The sequence below is a fragment of the Macadamia integrifolia genome, chromosome 8 (genome assembly GCF_013358625.1).
Source record: "Macadamia integrifolia cultivar HAES 741 chromosome 8, SCU_Mint_v3, whole genome shotgun sequence".
NCBI lineage: Eukaryota > Viridiplantae > Streptophyta > Magnoliopsida > Proteales > Proteaceae > Macadamia > Macadamia integrifolia.
In genome coordinates this window covers 22,459,739-22,476,428 of record NC_056564.1, presented here as the reverse complement: position 1 = coordinate 22,476,428, position 16,690 = coordinate 22,459,739, and the positions used below count along the sequence as shown (strand labels likewise).

Sequence of the window (16,690 nt, the reverse complement as noted above, 5' to 3'; positions counted from 1 at the left end):
ATTTGTTAAAAAAAAACTATTGATAACATGTATTATGCATAAACACTAAATTGAGGGTATCGTACTAAGAATTCAAGGTTTGTAGTTGTCCCATAAATGTAAAATCCTTGTTCCCAACCTTGATTTCCACTTTAGTTAGAGAGAAATATGGCTAACAGCAACTTTGGAACAAAAACCCTTCAAAAAATCGTGTGTTTTCTGAAAAATTACCCATCTTGGCCATTATATGACCGATACTCACCGATACGTATCGATACTCACTGATACGTACCGATATATATCGATACTCACCGATACGTATCGATACTCACCGATACGTATCGATACTCACTGATACGTATCGATATATATCGATACTCACCGATACGTGCCAATATATACCGATACGTACCGATCGATACATACCGATACTCACCGATACGTACCAATACATACCAAAACGTATATTTTACCTCAATTTTATAATTTTCATAGTCGTATCGAGGCATATCATATCGTATCGATGTGTATTGGTGGTGTATTGATGCATATCGGTATGTATTGTAGGATATATATCGATACGAAAGGATTTTAAAAATTTCATGTATCGTATCGATGTGTATCGTATCGGTCGACTAAATTTAAGATACGTATCGGAGGGTATCGTATCGGTATCGGAGATACTTAAAACCATGCATAGGACTCTTACCCTTATTCTGCGTAACTTGTGGAGCTTGGGTAGGAAATCCACTAGGTTCAATTGGTGCGAATGGCCTTTTAATGTCAATAGGCTGATTGTACCTTATAGGGGCTGTTTTAATCAAATCTTCAACTTCTAAAGATTTTTCGATGCAGGCATTCAATGATGGCAATTCTATCACACCAAGCTTATCATGAATATCATGACGTAATCCCAATTTGAATCGGGATATAAGCAATTCTTCATTTTCATGATATGCACCTGTTAGTGAAAGTAAATCATTAGATTTATCAACATATTCCTCTACAGTCATGTTACCTTGTTTGAGAGCGTTGAGCATGTCAAAGAGTCAGCATCGGTATATTGGGGGCAGGTATCTCTCACTGAGTATCAGTTTCAATTCCTCCCAAGTGCGAGGCTCTTTATGTTTGCGAGTGAGTCTACCTTCTTCTGCTTTCCACCAATCCTTAGCACCACCTGTTAGCTGAGTGATAGCAAGTTGGACTTTTCTTTCTTTAGTCATACGATACCAATGGAAGTAGTCATCAAAGGAGTTCAGCCAGTCATGGAAGTAGAGGGGATCATGCTTTCCATTATATTCTTTTAGTTCCAATTTTACCTTATATGTATCATCATGGTGAAATTGGTTGCCCTCATGTTCATTAGATTCTTCACCTCGAGCTGGTATGTTCCTTCGAGCTTCGAATGTGAACCTCCTTGGTACAGTAGTGTTGTTGTTGTTGTTGACTGTAGGCTGTGTATTAGACTGAGCAGCAGTAGTCTCTTCCAGTTCTGCAATTTGTTGGTCTATAGTATCCATTCTTGCGGTCATTAGCTGGAGGGATTTCATCACATCCTCCAGTGAGTATTATTTGGAGCTCTCTTCAACCATAACTTTGATACCACTTAATGTAGAAGTAGATTTAAGGAAAACTACCCCCAATATATTACACCCCAAACAAGACAAATAAGACTCAATAGCTAGCTTGATAATGACTAGAAATAGGACCAGGAGAACAAAGGAATAAGGACCAACAAATAACCCCAAAGATACAAGAACAATGCAGCAGCAAAACCAGCCCAAAACCCAAACCGATAGGAGAGAGAAAATCTGTGATTAGGAGAGAGAAGGGTACCTGCAGTTGGCTCTTTAGAGCTCTGATGGAGCTCCAATTCTGGTCGAGTGTAGTCCTGTATATGAAGAGAAAAACCCCCAAAGCTGACTGGATTCTGCTGGCAGAAGTGAAAGTTATTCACTTTCTTGATTTCTGTCCTTAGAGAGAGAAAATGAGAGAATTCTGCTAGAACAGCAGCTGGCCTCCTGGGACAGCTTCCAGATGAAGGTTGAATGGTCCTTTGGTGGCCTAGGTCACACTCTTAAGAGGGTTTGTAAATCAGAACTCAGATATGGGAGGTAGGGAGATCGATGGTCTTCAAGAAGAGGGTATTCTGGCTGGTCGATTCTCACAGTAACAGTAATCAGAAAACAGAAAATAAAATTAGAAACTTAAGATGATTGTGGGTGGGGGTGGCTATCTCGGCCCGGGCATCTCACCCACAGCTATCTCGGCTGTTTAGAAGCAATTAACTGCAATTTTGTTTATTCAAATCTGAGAAATCTGAGTGCAAGAGCTTCTCTATAAATAGAGGGCAGAAACTATGCTATTAGCAGTCACATTAGAACTAGGAGTTGTACTCCTACTAGGACTAACATTAGAAACCTAAATAGATTAGGTAACTAACTATGTATTAACTAATAGCCACGAATGGGCTTGATTACAAGTAAATCGATGGGCCCCATGGGCGTTATTACTGACTAATAACTTAACCCCTTAAGTGAGTAAATCGATGGGCCCAATGGGCCTTTATTAATAACAAATAAACAAACCCATAAATAACCACTTAAGTGGTGATCGACTAGCCCTACTTGGGCTGGGCTTTCCTCCTGCGATAGCTCTGTCCAAAGTGGGGATCAACATCAGGTAGTATTGCCAATAGGTTGAGAATCGGTACTCTGACTATTGTATAAGGCAGAGCGTTCCCATGGGACAAGCTGGAGCGTTACAGGACACCAACTTTCTTCAGACTGAACTAGTGAATCAGCAAGGTCCAATGTGGGAAAGGGGTCACAATTGAGAACATGAGCCCAAATTTGATCAAACTCTACATTCAAGCCGGCCAGGAAGTCATATACTCAACATATCTTCACGTGTTTTGAAGCCAAAAACATCAGTATGACAAGTAGACTGATAAGTCTCATAATAATCAAGTTCTTGCCACATACCACGGAGTTCGGAGTAGTACTGAGAGAGAGGCATCTACTTCTGAGTAGCCCCATGGATTTTCCTTCTCAACTCATAGCACTGGGCATTATTTAATATGTTTCCTTCGCTGCTTTCCATATCAGAGCAGCAATATCTAACATCATATAACCCTGAGCACTGGGAGGAGTCATCGAGTTCAGCAGGTAGGACATAACCAAGTGATTGACTGGGTGCCATTTGTCCTGAGAAGCAATGGCAGTAGAAGGGCAGACAGTAGCACCTGTTATACATTCGGAATAACCACGAGAACTGATAGACAGGAAACAGGATTTGGACCACATAATAGTTGTTCCCATCCTAGCAAGGAACAAGGGATAGTCACCATTAGAACCATGACCTATCCCGTCTGAAAGAACTAACGTAGTTGAATCCTCTGAAGCCATAGTTGCTGGTCTTAAAGAGAAATAACCTTAAACTTGCAGAAAAATTCCAGATCTAAAGAGGCATAGAGATTTGAGAATTTCTTCAAGACATAGGGTTCAAACAAAGGAACCTCGGTGGTGACTTGAGGGAGCAGAGGTCTTGGAACCAAAAGAAAAGAGACTGAGAAGGAGGCAAGAGAGGTAAGGCTAGGGTTTCATGGAAAAAACGATGGAAGGGGGGGAAGTAAGGAGGGCAGCGATATGTAGGTTTAGGGTTTTGGGGAAAAGGAGCTAACTTGCTCTGATACCATGTTGATTTTTGGGGAATTGTGACTTGTGTCTGATTGACATCAGCCCTTCTCTATTTATAATGACATAAGTTTGAGTACAAGTACATTACTGCCTTAGGGACAGTTCTATCCTTATACCCATATTACAACACTTACATGGCATGATGCCTAAAAGTGAAGCCTTCTGATCAAGTTTTTAATGTATTTATTTTTTTAGATGAATAAGTCTTCTGATCATTTTACTTTTTGGCATAGGCAGGTATGAAATGGCCCCTGTTTAGTGGTGGGACTAATTCTAGTCGAGTATATTACTGATGACGAGAAATGGGGTCCCGAATCCATGGATATTTCATGTGGTCCCAGATCTAAGATGCTTTCCTTTTTTTTTTTTTTTTTTTTGCCCCTATGCATAGCTCATTAAACAATCTTTGATCATTTCCATGAATGAATCAAGAAAGCCATTAGATTGTGTTAACTTTTGATCATATTCATAATCAATAACTACCGTGGAGCTAGTTATAGTATGGTGGTATCACAGTGCTAGAGTAAATGCTATAGCCTCTTTAAATACTTTAATATTATGTCATATGGTGCTGAATCAAAACTTGATCACCACATAAATTTGCTGGATTAGTTGTCAATTCATCTAGGAAGAGACATATATTTAAAATATATGTGAATATAAAAGCAGCTTTTGTTTGTAGTAAACTGAGAGAATGGTTGAAAGTTTTTGAGAGAGCATCTTCTGTTCAAAACTATAGCAAATTAGCAATGCTCAAGGCAAGGTGAGAGTCTGAGGGCTATTGTCCAGCCCAATATGACATGGTATAAGAGTTTGCACTCTGTCCTTTTTATCCTTCCTGTGTTGTTGGTTGACTTTGATTCTCTGGTTATTCTTAGTAATTGTGGTGTTATCCATTAAAAGTGTTTGTGCATGATACTGTTACATATTGCTTGTTTATACTGTTTCTTATTCAAAAGTGTATTTCCATGTGTATCTTGTTCATTTCTATGCGTATGTTTAGCGTATCTTGCATATCCCCGATATGTATCTTAAACTTACCCGACCGATACTGATACTTTGATCCTTGTTTCTTGGTTGACTTTGATTCTCTGGTTATTCTTAGTAATTGTGTTTCGGATGCACATAGTTGAAGTTGAGTTGTTAATGATTGTTGATACATAGGACTTATAGCATTCAGAGATCTTGATTTTAGATATTTCTTAGTAAAACCTCAAACAATCTGACCTCTTAAAGAATTTGGATCTTCTGAAATGTATGTTTTCATTCTTTAAGAGCATAGCTTGCGGACCTGGGAGTTGACTTGGTGACTCGGCTGAGTCTACTAGACTCCCAGACATCAGGAGTCGAGTCAATATGTTGACTCTGAATGCATGAGACTCAGAAGAGTCAACCCTGCTACTCGGGCGACTCGCATGATTCAAACTGAGTTTTCAGGTCGGTTATTAAGCCAAAGCTTCCACCTTTTTCACAAAAATGCAAGTTTGTTGGATCAAACCCATGACATCAAAGGACTCAAGTGAACCACTAACCATCATGCCAACTCACTTTTTTGGCTTACAAGTGAAAAAACTTAGTTTTTAGCACAAAAAATCATACCACCACACCAAACATGACTAATTATTATTTTTCTGTTGACACCCCGAGTCGACTTCTTGACTCCCCTAGTTGACTTTCTTACCCCTGTATTATTGTACGGTGAAGTTGGAAATTCAACTGTGTTATTGATCAGATAGCAAATATCAAAAGACCTTTGCAGTCAAAGTGAGAGCATTATGGTAATTGCCAGTTCTTGGTCAATATTACAGACATATGAAGAATACCTGCAGGCCCTTGGCAGAAGCAATAAGTCATCACATGGTCCGGTTAGTAACTTTCTTTCTTAATCTCCAGTTGGCATGAGGCTGCCTTCAGTTGACTATGTACATAAGAATTTGCATTGATTCTGATACTTGTCATCTTAAGGATCTTGTGTATTGATGGAAGCAGTGGATATGATCATTAAGCTGGAATCTACAACAAATTAGCACCATTTAGAAAGCTATTAGACCTACAGCATTGAACCAGGGAACCACCTTAACATCCAACCCATTGCACTTGGCTGTTCAAAATATAGCAATTGAACTACGACAATAAAATAAACTCTCTATTTATCTGAATGTTAAAAGTCAGTAGCGACTGCAGCATTGACTAAAGGATGGAGTGCTTTCCTGGGTGACAGAAATCAGACACTTTGTGAAAGTAACTGGAGGCTCTGCCAATCTGGTGTGCAAGCATCTGGTTTTACAGCAGTTGCCTGCACAACTAGGTAACTGCTTTTGTTTGCGCGTGCATGTGTGCTTGCGCATATGCATGCGTTTGTGTCTATTACTACCGGGGAACCACCTTAACAGCCTGACAAACCTAACATCTTTTGTTCTCAGATGTCCTTTGGCCCAAATAGATTGATACATGAGTATCATTATATGACTCAACTCAACTCAGCCTTATCCCAACTATGGGGTAGGCTACATGGATTCTTAAATCTCCCCCCCCCCCCCCAACCATCAGCTCTATTCAAAACCATACTTGATACAATGCCTAAGCTATGCATGCTTTTCCCCACTTCTCCCAAAGTTAGCTCTTTTAACTCCTTCAATCTAGATCAAATCACTTCTCTTTAACTAAGCATTTAAAGACCTCCATTGTTTCAAATGAATTTTTCACAGCTTAACATGTATTGGAGCTATTACCATATCAGCTCTAAGTTTTCCATTCCTTATTTTATATCCTTCTTAGTTTTACCACACATCCATCTCAACATCCTCGTCTCATCTACATTGTCTTTATCTATATAATTTTTCCTAACTACCCAACATTCTATACCATACATCATAGCCAGTCGTATAACTATCCTATAAAAATTTTCTTTTAAAAGAGGTTCAAAGGAATACATCGATTGCATAGCACTCCGGATGCAACTCTCCACTTCATCCATCCTATTTTAATTCTCTGTGTAACATCATCCTTTATTCTCCTTCTTTATTTATGATTGAGCCAAGAATACCTAAAACAATCACTTTGCGGAATCTCCCTTCATCAATTTTCACCACCTCATTATCCGCCCTATTATTACTGAAGTTACACACTATATGCTCTGTTTTCATTACCTTCTTAAATCCTTTGGATTCCAAGGTTTATCTCCATAATTCTAACTTGGAGTTAATTTATGCTTTTGCCTCATCATCAGCAAATAGCATACTCCGAGGGCCTCGATCTTGAAGTCTCAAGTTAAATCATCTACAAGCACAAACAAATAAGGGCTGAAAGTTGTTCCTTGATGTAACTCAATTGTAATGTGGATTCACTCTCTTGTCCCCCCACAATTTTTCACATTAATCACCACACCGTTATAAATATATTTAATAATGTCCATATTTACTTGAAACTCTTCTCTAATACTTGCCATATTAACTCTCTAGGGACAATGTCATAAGTTTTTTCTAGGTCAATAAAGATCACATGGAGATCCTTCTTGCATCTTTAGATATTTCCATGAGTTTCTTAAGTAAAAAGCTTATGTCGTTGATCTTCCTCGCACAAAATTTATTTTCTCAAGCGAGTTTCAATAACTCTCTCATAATTTCATACTAAGACTCATTAGTTTATGCCTATATAATTATTATAGCTTTGAATATCACTTTTATTTTTATAAATCGGAATTACAATGCTTCTCCTCCATTCATCTGGTATTTTCCTTGTGCTTATAACTTATTTAACAACCTAGTTAGCCAAGATAAACCATAGATTCCTAAGCTCTTCCACACTTCTATTGGGACCCCATCTGGATCTAGTGTCTTTCCTACTCTCCTCCTCCTTAAAGCTTCTTTTACTTCAAGCACCCTAATTTTCATATATATCTCTATAACATGTGGTGTCTTGATAGATAATGCAACCCTTTGTGACACTATTACTTGAAATGTCTTTGGTAAGCTATAGAAATAATTTTTCCATCTCTCCTTAATGTTTGCATCCCTTATTAGGGATTTATAATCTTCACATTTAATGCATCCAATATGGTCGAAATCTCTACTCTTCCTTTCCCTCGTTTAGCTATCTTCCAAATAGTTCTTTCCCCTTTGTGCTCAAGTTGTTATAAAAATCCTCATATTTCTTTGTCCGTTGCTTTTCCCACAATTTTCTTAGCTTCATTTCTAGCAAATTTATACTTTTTAAAAGTTGCAAGGTAAAAGAGGATCTTTTATACAAATGGATGATCTTGACCTTTTGTCAATTCCCATGGATTCTAGAAAATTTCCCATGAACATTGAAAATAAAGTGGTAGAAGAGGTCAGACGTGAAATTCATTAGCCTTGCAAATTTTGGTCTTGAACATCTCCTGGGTAAGAACCATTCAATGGTGAATTCTGTCCTGCAATTCATGTGTGGTCTGTAGCTTCTGTCAAAGAAGGCATTTATTTTTGGAACTGCTAAATTAAAACACAACTCTTACAAAATTATTGTACTCGGGTAATATGTTTGTCTGGGTTATCAGCAACCAACAAGGTTCCTATCAAATGGCCCTTACCTAGCCATTGTGGTAACCTTGTTCAAGACCGCTGTAGCCTTTTCTTTGGTCTAGGATTTTCCAAGTAGAGTATCTATTTTAGCTTCAGGTTGATGATGTTATTGTGGTTAGGTTATAATTTTGTGTGTGTGCACACTCTTGACAGGTAGTTGGATCATCAAGGAGCATGCTGGAGCCATCAAGTAAAGATCTTGAAGATGATCAGTAAGTAAAACTTATGTCCTATGATAATAGAAAGAAAAATGCAAATCTTTAGTCCTGTACTGAGATCCCTGGAGTGTTAATGGTTCTCATCCTTGATGTTTAGATACTTGCGTTCTCTGTCTGACTGTCAGCACTCCCAAAAGAAGACGTATCAGCCATCTTACAAATAACAGGATGTATGTGCAATTAGCCAGGCTATCTTCATGGAGTAATTTGTGGTTAATAAGAGATAGTATTAATGAAGGTCTTCCATTTTCTCTAGGGATCAGTTTTGTAAAGTAAATTACACCAATTGTACTATACTTCCCCATGAAAGAATCCTACCTAAGAATGGGAACTAAATTTGTACAGAAATTAAATTTGTGAAAAGTTGACATTTCACCACCAATCACACCAAAGGGCACTTGTACGTTCCACTGAGTTATGTATCTATTCTTTTATTGAGAGAATATGGAATTTGCATTTGCTTTTATCTTGAGTGGATGGAATATGATATGGAGATGTGATTACCATTACCACAAGCAGTATTCCATCTTGTGTAGATGGAATATGAAATGGTGAAAATTGATTTCCACTACCATTAGCAGTACAGGATCTTGGTAAGCAAGGATCGATTCTTTAGCAAGGTATAGAATGTTTCGTCAAATATTTAATATGATGCCGCAAGATCTATTTTTTTTTCAAAGGATTAGAGAGGATTTTCTGATCTGGTTACTTAGACTAGCTGATCGCCGAAGTAGCCACGCTTCAGCTTAGTTCAACTACCTTAGTCCATTGTAGCTTTTAAAACTATAACTTCTTGGTATTTTCAGTGCTCTCCTCTGATGAAGGAACTATTGTAAGTTCAATTTAGTGGAACCACTACCTATGGATTCTCTCTATACAGTTGAAAAACAAGCATCTACAGCAAAAGAACTCTGGATATTTGTGGCTGGCTTCGCCTCCTAATAATGTTAGACAATCCCGATCTGAATCGAAGGCCTACTCTCTATTCATTAATAGTAAAGGTTGGGTATGCTAGGTGTATACCTCAATCTGTCTATCTCTCTCCTCCTCCCCTTAAAAAATCTCTCTCTTCCTCCCTTTAAAAAAAATCCTCTATGTCTCTCTCTCTCTTCCTCCCCTTAAAAAATCTCTCTTCCTCCCTTTAAAAAAAGTCCTCTATGCCTCTCTCATCCCAACCTTTCCATTGTTAAGTCCACGACATACCTAACCTATTTCCTTTCACTAAAATAATATAATGGTTATTCTTTGCAGGCCAGTGTCTCTCAATTCAGATTGCTTTCCGTGGAGAAAAACATCTGAACGGAAACCATCTACAGCCATGACAAAGAAAGCAAAAAATGATTTGACTTGGTTGTTTATCATGGAATTCTGTTTTGACTCTATTCAGTATTCACTACTCTTCCTCGTTCTCCTGTGTTAAAAAAAAATGTTAGCTGATCCCATTGAAAAACTCAGGACCTCAGAGTAGGAAACTAGCAGTGGTCCGTGATTGTTTATTCATTTCAAAAGTACAAATGACAAAACATTAACCTTTTCAGCAACTCACTCACTCTTACCCTTCTTAATTTTGTTGACCTATTGGGCATAGCAGAAGCTTAGATAAGATGCTTTTACATGTCCTTCGCAAAAGGGTTCGAAGCTATTAACTTTTTTTAGTGTCTTTACCCCAAAAACAAGAGTGAAGCCCATGATAAGAAACCATCGAAAAGCTTGCAGGTAAAGGGTAAAGGGGAACTTTTCCAAGGCAAAGCTCATTAAATTCCTCACCCAAAAGTGATTTTATTAAGTTTGGTTTGGTTTTGGGGGGGGAGGGGACACAATGGCTGTCTGCAAGATCATGATGAAATGGATTGATAGAGAGTTTATGATTATCTGAACAAGTGAAATAATTCCTGAAATATATTTCCTCTTCTTTTCCTTTGGTTTGTTACATAAATAAATCATCTAAGATGTGAATAAAAATGGTCTATAACAATGGAAAATGGGAGTTTTGTGGTGGGAGAAACGTCAGTTAACTGCCCGAGCCTTCTTCCGGGACTTGTACGGAAAATTAGAGGGTGGTGAAGGGGAGAATTCTAAAGGTAGGTGAGGAGGCTCAGACTCACCGGAAAGCATCGCCACAACTTTTTTCATGGAGGGTCGATGCGCAGGCGAGCGTTGCAAGCAAAGAAGCGCAACTGTGATGCAGAGAAGAGCTTGAACTCTGTCCAGAGACTGAATGGATGGATCGATAAGGTCCAGCAACTTCCCAGCGTGAGCAAGATGACGAGCCCATGAAAGAAGGTTGGCTCGTTCGAATTCCGACATGGGTGAAGCAGTCACCTGGAGAGGCCGTCGGCCGGAAATGAGAACTAACATAAGAACCCCAAAACTGTAGACGTCACACTTCTCAGAGAGATAACCACTACCGCAGTACTCGGGAGCGATGTAGCAGACGGTGCCTCTCATGCTTGGGGTGCTGCTGATACCGCCACTCTTGGGAATCTCACCACTGGCCCAGTCCTGGCTATTGCGCCAACCACCGTTCCTGAGATCTCCGCTGAGCCCATCTAACCACCAATCCACACTGCTTCGACTACTCCGGCTACGGTTCTTCTTCCTCCTCTCGGATACCAAATCCTCATCCCTCTGCCACCAACGGTCTCCTGCACTACTGCCGCTTCTGGACTTTAAGCCCTTTTTGTTCTTTTTCTCAGTAAGTTCTTCACAGAACTCCTCCCGCCACCACTCCCGCCGCGGTCGGCTCTTATCCTTCTTTGGGATCTTCTCTTCGTCCAACGAAGTCCACCACTCCAAACGCTTCTGTTTTTTCCGTTCTGATTTCCCACTGGGCTTCACAGTAACCGTACCCGTAGCCTCATCGGCAGAAGCTGAAGATCTAATCCAATCGCTCTTGGGTCTCTCCTTAATCTCATTCCCAATCCACTCCATCACATAGTCCTTCACGCCTCCAGATTCAGAAGCACCTCCGTCATTATTGTCCTTACGCCACCACCAGTCTTTCCCTGAAATACTCTTCTTCTTGCCGCCCCTCCGGTTTCCCCTGCCGCCACTAATTACATCCTTGCTACTATCAACGCTAAGTTTATCTAAATAACCCTCCGACACGCTCGCCTTATCCAAGATCTCAGAAGGGGACGCCTCTGCTACGAAGGTCGTCTCCGGTGACGCTTCGGCATCAGGAACCCCGATTAAACTCTCCGGCGAGTGGTCCACACCGGCATTGGCGTCATCATAACCGGTAGTCACGCTCTCTGTCTCTTCAAGTATAGATCCATTCTCGTCTCCTCCTCCACCGCCACCATTATTTTCCGATGACTCTACCTTCTTCCCCTTGGAATCATTCTCGACAATCTCAACGGCGACGGAATCGGAATTTTCAGTTTTCAATCGAGCGAGACCGAAATCAGCGATCTTGGCGGAGAAATAGGAATCCAACAAGATGTTACTGGGCTTGATATCACCGTGAATCACAGGGGGATCGCAGACGGTGTGGAGAAACTCAAGACCTTTGGCAATGTCGATTGCAACAGCTAACCGCTTCTTCCACTCCATCAGCTCTGGACACTTACGATGAAGCAAAGCATCTTGCAAGCTCCGGTTATGCATAAGCTCATACACAAGCAACATCCGTCGACGCTTTCGATGACAGGAGAAACCGAGGAGCGTCACCACACGGTCGCAGTCAATCTTACCAGCAAGTGACAACTCATTCTGGAACTCACGCTCCCCCTGCAAGGAGCCAGAATCCATGATCTTGACGGCAATTTCCTTGCCGGAGGGGAGAGTACCACGGTAAACAGAACCAAATCCGCCTTGGCCTAAGCGGTTAGAGGAGGCAAACGAAGAAGTTGCATGGCGGAGAACAGTGTAAGAGAAGCGGTGAGGCGGCTTCAGATCGGCCGGAACCGTCCGACTGCGAGACAATTTCCGGTAGAGAACGGCTAAAAAGAAAAGAATAGATAGAGCAGCAGCACCACCAGCGATTGGTAGAATAAGCTTAGAGCTACGGTGGCTGTGATGGTGGTGGTGATTGTGCGGCTGAGCTGGTTCAGTATTTGGGGGTTCAGGTGGACGCGGTGGTGCTGTGGCGGTTAACGAAACCAAAGGCCGCCACGGCGGCGGCGGAGGTTGGCGTGAGGGCATGGCGGAAGCAAACAACAGAAACGTTCAAGATTCATAAATCCCCATAACTGACATGGGGGTGTGTGGAAGAATGGAAGAGTCTATAGTTACTACCCCTTATAGTGTTTTGTTGTTTAGAGAGAGAAACAACAACAACAACCACTAGAGACAGAGAGAGAGAGAGAGAGAGGGAAGAGAAGAATAGGAAATAGAAATACTTCTCTTATTCTCTGTCTCTGTTTTGCTTCTTTCGTCGTTGTCTTCTGCTTCACCTCGTTGCTGTCGTCGATTTCAGTTTTGTATTTTTCCTCAAATTAAATAATAAATAAATCTGGGTAGGAGAGGCGTAGAGGCGTAAGTTTTGGGTGGTGGGGTGGGGTGGGGTGGGGTGACTAGTAAGGGGTATTATTGACAATTTAGGTGGAAATGTTTTTCATAGGTAGGTCGACGTATGGATAATATGGTAATTACGTCACAAATTTGACTTTGCTTCCGTGTCTTCTGCTTTACAGCTTTACAAAGCAGGAAGTGGTTAGACTTTTTAGAAAGAGAGAGAGAGAGAGAGGGGGTAGAGAGAATCATGTGAGAACCAGTGTGGACTACTTGTCGTTTGGGTGGGGGGTGGGGGGTTGGGGGCCTGACCTAATAGGCAATTTGAAAGACCCTGTGGGTATTCTATTCTAAATGTGGTATGATGGTTATTATAATCATAAAAAAAAATGAGAATTTTTATCGGGAAAGGGGGGAAAGGGGGGAATGTGTGGTGATTTTATACTTTTATCTTTTTAGTTTTGAAAAGGAACAAAACTTTTATATTACTTGGAAAATGATGCCATGGAACCGATCTTACTTTATATGGCTTTTATCAACTGTCAGATTGGACTATTGGGGAAAGTAAAGGTATTTTGATGGTCCCACATAAATCATACATTTTCGTATGTCCCATTTTCTTCTCTGGCCGATAGCGTAAGCCGTAAGGACTCCAGCATAAATAACAAATACAAGGCGGGAAGAGGAGCGTAATACGTAAAGGGAAATGCCACGTCAGATGTCGTAGAGAGTAGGGGTCTTCTTTTCAACACTTAATTCAAACATTGGATCTGTACGTTATTCTAGATAGTGGTGGGTGGGGACGGGGGACTGGGGATGGGGGATTTTTTCTACCAAAAAATTCTTCCTCCTTGCTTCTATGTTTGTTAATTATTCAATTAATTTAATGATTAGTTTTGGTTTGATATGGTTTGGTTGGTCGATTTGGTTGGGACTTGGGATGGGTTTGGTTTGGTGACTTTGTTTGGGATGTACAATTACAGAAAAGTTTTATTTGGAAAGAAAAATTATCCTTATAGAAACAGTGTGTGAATCACTCACTCTTTTGGTTTTTTTCCTTGTGACACTCTTTTGATGTGGCCCTTTTTAATTAATCATGTGAGACTCCGTATATTTTCAGTGGTTAGACATGGATATTTTCAGTGGTTAGACATGGAGATTTCACTTCACATTGTTGGCATGATAATTCCTAATCATAAAATTATATATAGGAATGACATTTGCATATGGTATCAATTTTCATAGATGATCATGTATGAAACATGATCAACACTTCAACTGTAAGATGTGTATAAGAATTAAATAGTTTTATACCAAATCGAGAAGTATTTGGTTGATCAAGTTTGGAATAAAATGTTCTCTGTTGGTTGGTCGGTCTAGTCTGATCTAATCTGGTCAGTCCAAATAGAAACCAATTCCCTTAACTTATCCCCATATTTTCTCTTCAACTGTTGGATGTGTATAAGAATTAAATAGGTTTATACCAAATCGAGAAGTATTTGGTTGATCTGGTTTGGATTAAAATGTTCTCTTTTGGTTGGTTGGTCTAGTCTGATCTAATCTGGTCCATCCAAATAGAAGTCAATACCCTTACCTTATTCCCATATTTTCTCCTTTTAACTTCTCTTCTATGTTTCTTTACTTTCTATTATTTTACAGCATTGGATCTATGTAGACAACCTCATTCAGTTGGGATAAGGTTTTTTTTTTTTTTTTTTTTTTTAACCAAGGTGTTCGGGTCAGCTTACGCACACCTCGACTAATCCTTGGGGAGATTAGCACAGCAACTCATCACCATGATCTCCACTTAAATCACAAATGCACAGATAGGGAATCGAACATTTAATCCACACAATCCCCAGTTCGCCTTAACCATCTGAGCAACCCACGGGTGGATACAGAATAAATAAGAAAACACATACACACACACACTCACACAATGCATATGACAGGTTCGATCCCATGACCTCCTCCCCTGGGTGCCAGCTCCACAAGCCGAAACTACCACCAGTAGGCTATCTTAGTGTTCGTAAATTCGTGTATAATACAAGGATTTTTGTCCTATCCGAACGTTTCAATAAAAAAATCATAATTTGGTGTATCGATCCAAAAATATGTATTATACACGTATTCTATAAAGTACACGTATTATACGCATATAAAACATTTTATTCTTATTAATACGTCTAGTTTGGGGGAAAAAAATCAACACCAAAAGTCAAAACGACACTTCTCCCTTTCGTAGGTTTCTCGATTTTGAGAAAAATGTGAACGACACGTGTTTCCCTTTGTTACTTTATTAATTCCAACCCTTCTTTCAATATTGTCGCTCACTCTCTCCTTTATTACCTTATACTCTTTATTTAACTTCATTTCAAACTTATCCTAAATCTATTAATCAAGAACTTTATGTGTCCACCCTCTTATTCCTATCCATTAGTCTATTAAGTCTACTTAATTATAATTTTGTCACCCATTTTAAAATTCTACTTTAATTATGAATCTACCGTCAGTTATTATGATTGAATTATTGAATATCTAAATGGATCTATACGTGATCTGATTCCGATTTTAGAATACGGATCCGCATCAGTAAGGGTTGCTGTTCTTATTTGATATGATAATATCAATGATGATATTTTAATTTGTTATATGATTATCCACATGATATTATTATTATTATTATTATTATTTTGACAAATATATGCTATTATTTACTATGCTAGAAAATGGTTGATCGATCACCTATCAACATTGGCTATGATAGACATGATTAAAATTAATAAATATTAGATGTAAAAAAATAAAAATAATAAATGATCCCTAATTGGAAAGCTAGATTGGATTTAGGTGTTCATGAGAGTATGGGATATTAGAATTTAGTTGTAAACAATTAGTTTTAGTTCATTCTTAGGACAAAAATAAACTTGTATTTTTGCTCTCGGATTTTTACATAACAATCATATTAAACACATATTAAACATATACAGTATCATTGTCGTGCGCGTTTTATTGCGTCAAATTTCTGAAAAGTATTATTTTCGTATAGCCTGTTTTAGTTGTCGTTCGTATCCATTCCCATATTATTATCATTCCCAAACTTATTAACTATGCTTCATATCAAGGATTAAAGTATCGTTATCGGTCGCCGTATCGGTTGGAAAAAATTAAGATACGTATCGGAGGGTATCGTATCGTATCGGAGATACACTAAGATACGCTAAAGATATACACATAAATGGATAGGAAAAATATTTTTATACACTTTTGCATAAAAAAAATAGTTAAAAAAAGCTATATATAACATGTAGAATGCATAAATACTTAAGTAGAGGGTATCGTATTGATAGACAAATATATTGAGTTGAAAATGTTCAAAATGATGAGGTTTGAATTTCTTACAGTTTTTTCTTTCCTCATTACCATTGCCACTGTGATGAGTACCATGAAGAGTGTCGTGGTGGTTCAAATCCTTGGCTAGGACCTTCTTCTTCAATAGGAGCAACTACGATGATATTATGCACTTGTCGAATATAGGCACAATATTTACCTCAGTCGAAATATTTATGGTAGTGGGTCTCCCATTCATTGTAGAAAAATTAAATTTTTTTTATAGAAGTTGTAGATTAAATGTTTTTAAAGAACATATAAAAAATCAACAAAGTGTGGACCAATATATTTGAGTAGATCTAAGAAATTAAAAAAAAAATTGAAACCCTCACTTTTTTGGGGAAAAAAATGTGGGTTTCATTTGAAATCATGTATTTAGTAATTATAAGTT

At 39.0% G+C, this 16,690-nt stretch overlaps 2 protein-coding genes across 9 annotated transcripts in view; one reads left to right on the top strand and one right to left on the bottom strand.

Moving 5' to 3' along the window:
* The window catches only part of LOC122085927 (YTH domain-containing protein 1), a 30,292-nt gene extending 21,374 nt beyond the window's left edge, over window positions 1-8,918 (top strand). For 6 of the 8 annotated variants that reach the window (XM_042654548.1, XM_042654547.1, XM_042654546.1 and 3 more), the window contains 3 exons: window positions 5,486-5,542; window positions 8,390-8,448; window positions 8,552-8,918. In XM_042654548.1, coding sequence (XP_042510482.1) covers window positions 5,486-5,542; window positions 8,390-8,448; window positions 8,552-8,618 — 183 coding nt within the window. In that variant the 3' untranslated portion in view covers window positions 8,619-8,918. Of the gene's footprint in view, window positions 1-5,409; window positions 5,545-8,389; window positions 8,449-8,551 lie in introns of those variants that run through there. The other 2 variants (XR_006142274.1, XM_042654552.1) reach the window with 2 other exon arrangements.
* A 1,404-nt stretch (window positions 8,919-10,322) lies between these two features.
* LOC122085439 (receptor-like serine/threonine-protein kinase At2g45590) lies at window positions 10,323-12,916 on the bottom strand. Its single transcript, XM_042653874.1, has one exon. The coding sequence runs from the start codon at window positions 12,598-12,600 to the stop codon at window positions 10,462-10,464; it is 2,139 nt and encodes a 712-aa protein (XP_042509808.1). The 5' UTR covers window positions 12,601-12,916; the 3' UTR covers window positions 10,323-10,461.
* Window positions 12,917-16,690: the final 3,774 nt, after the last annotated feature.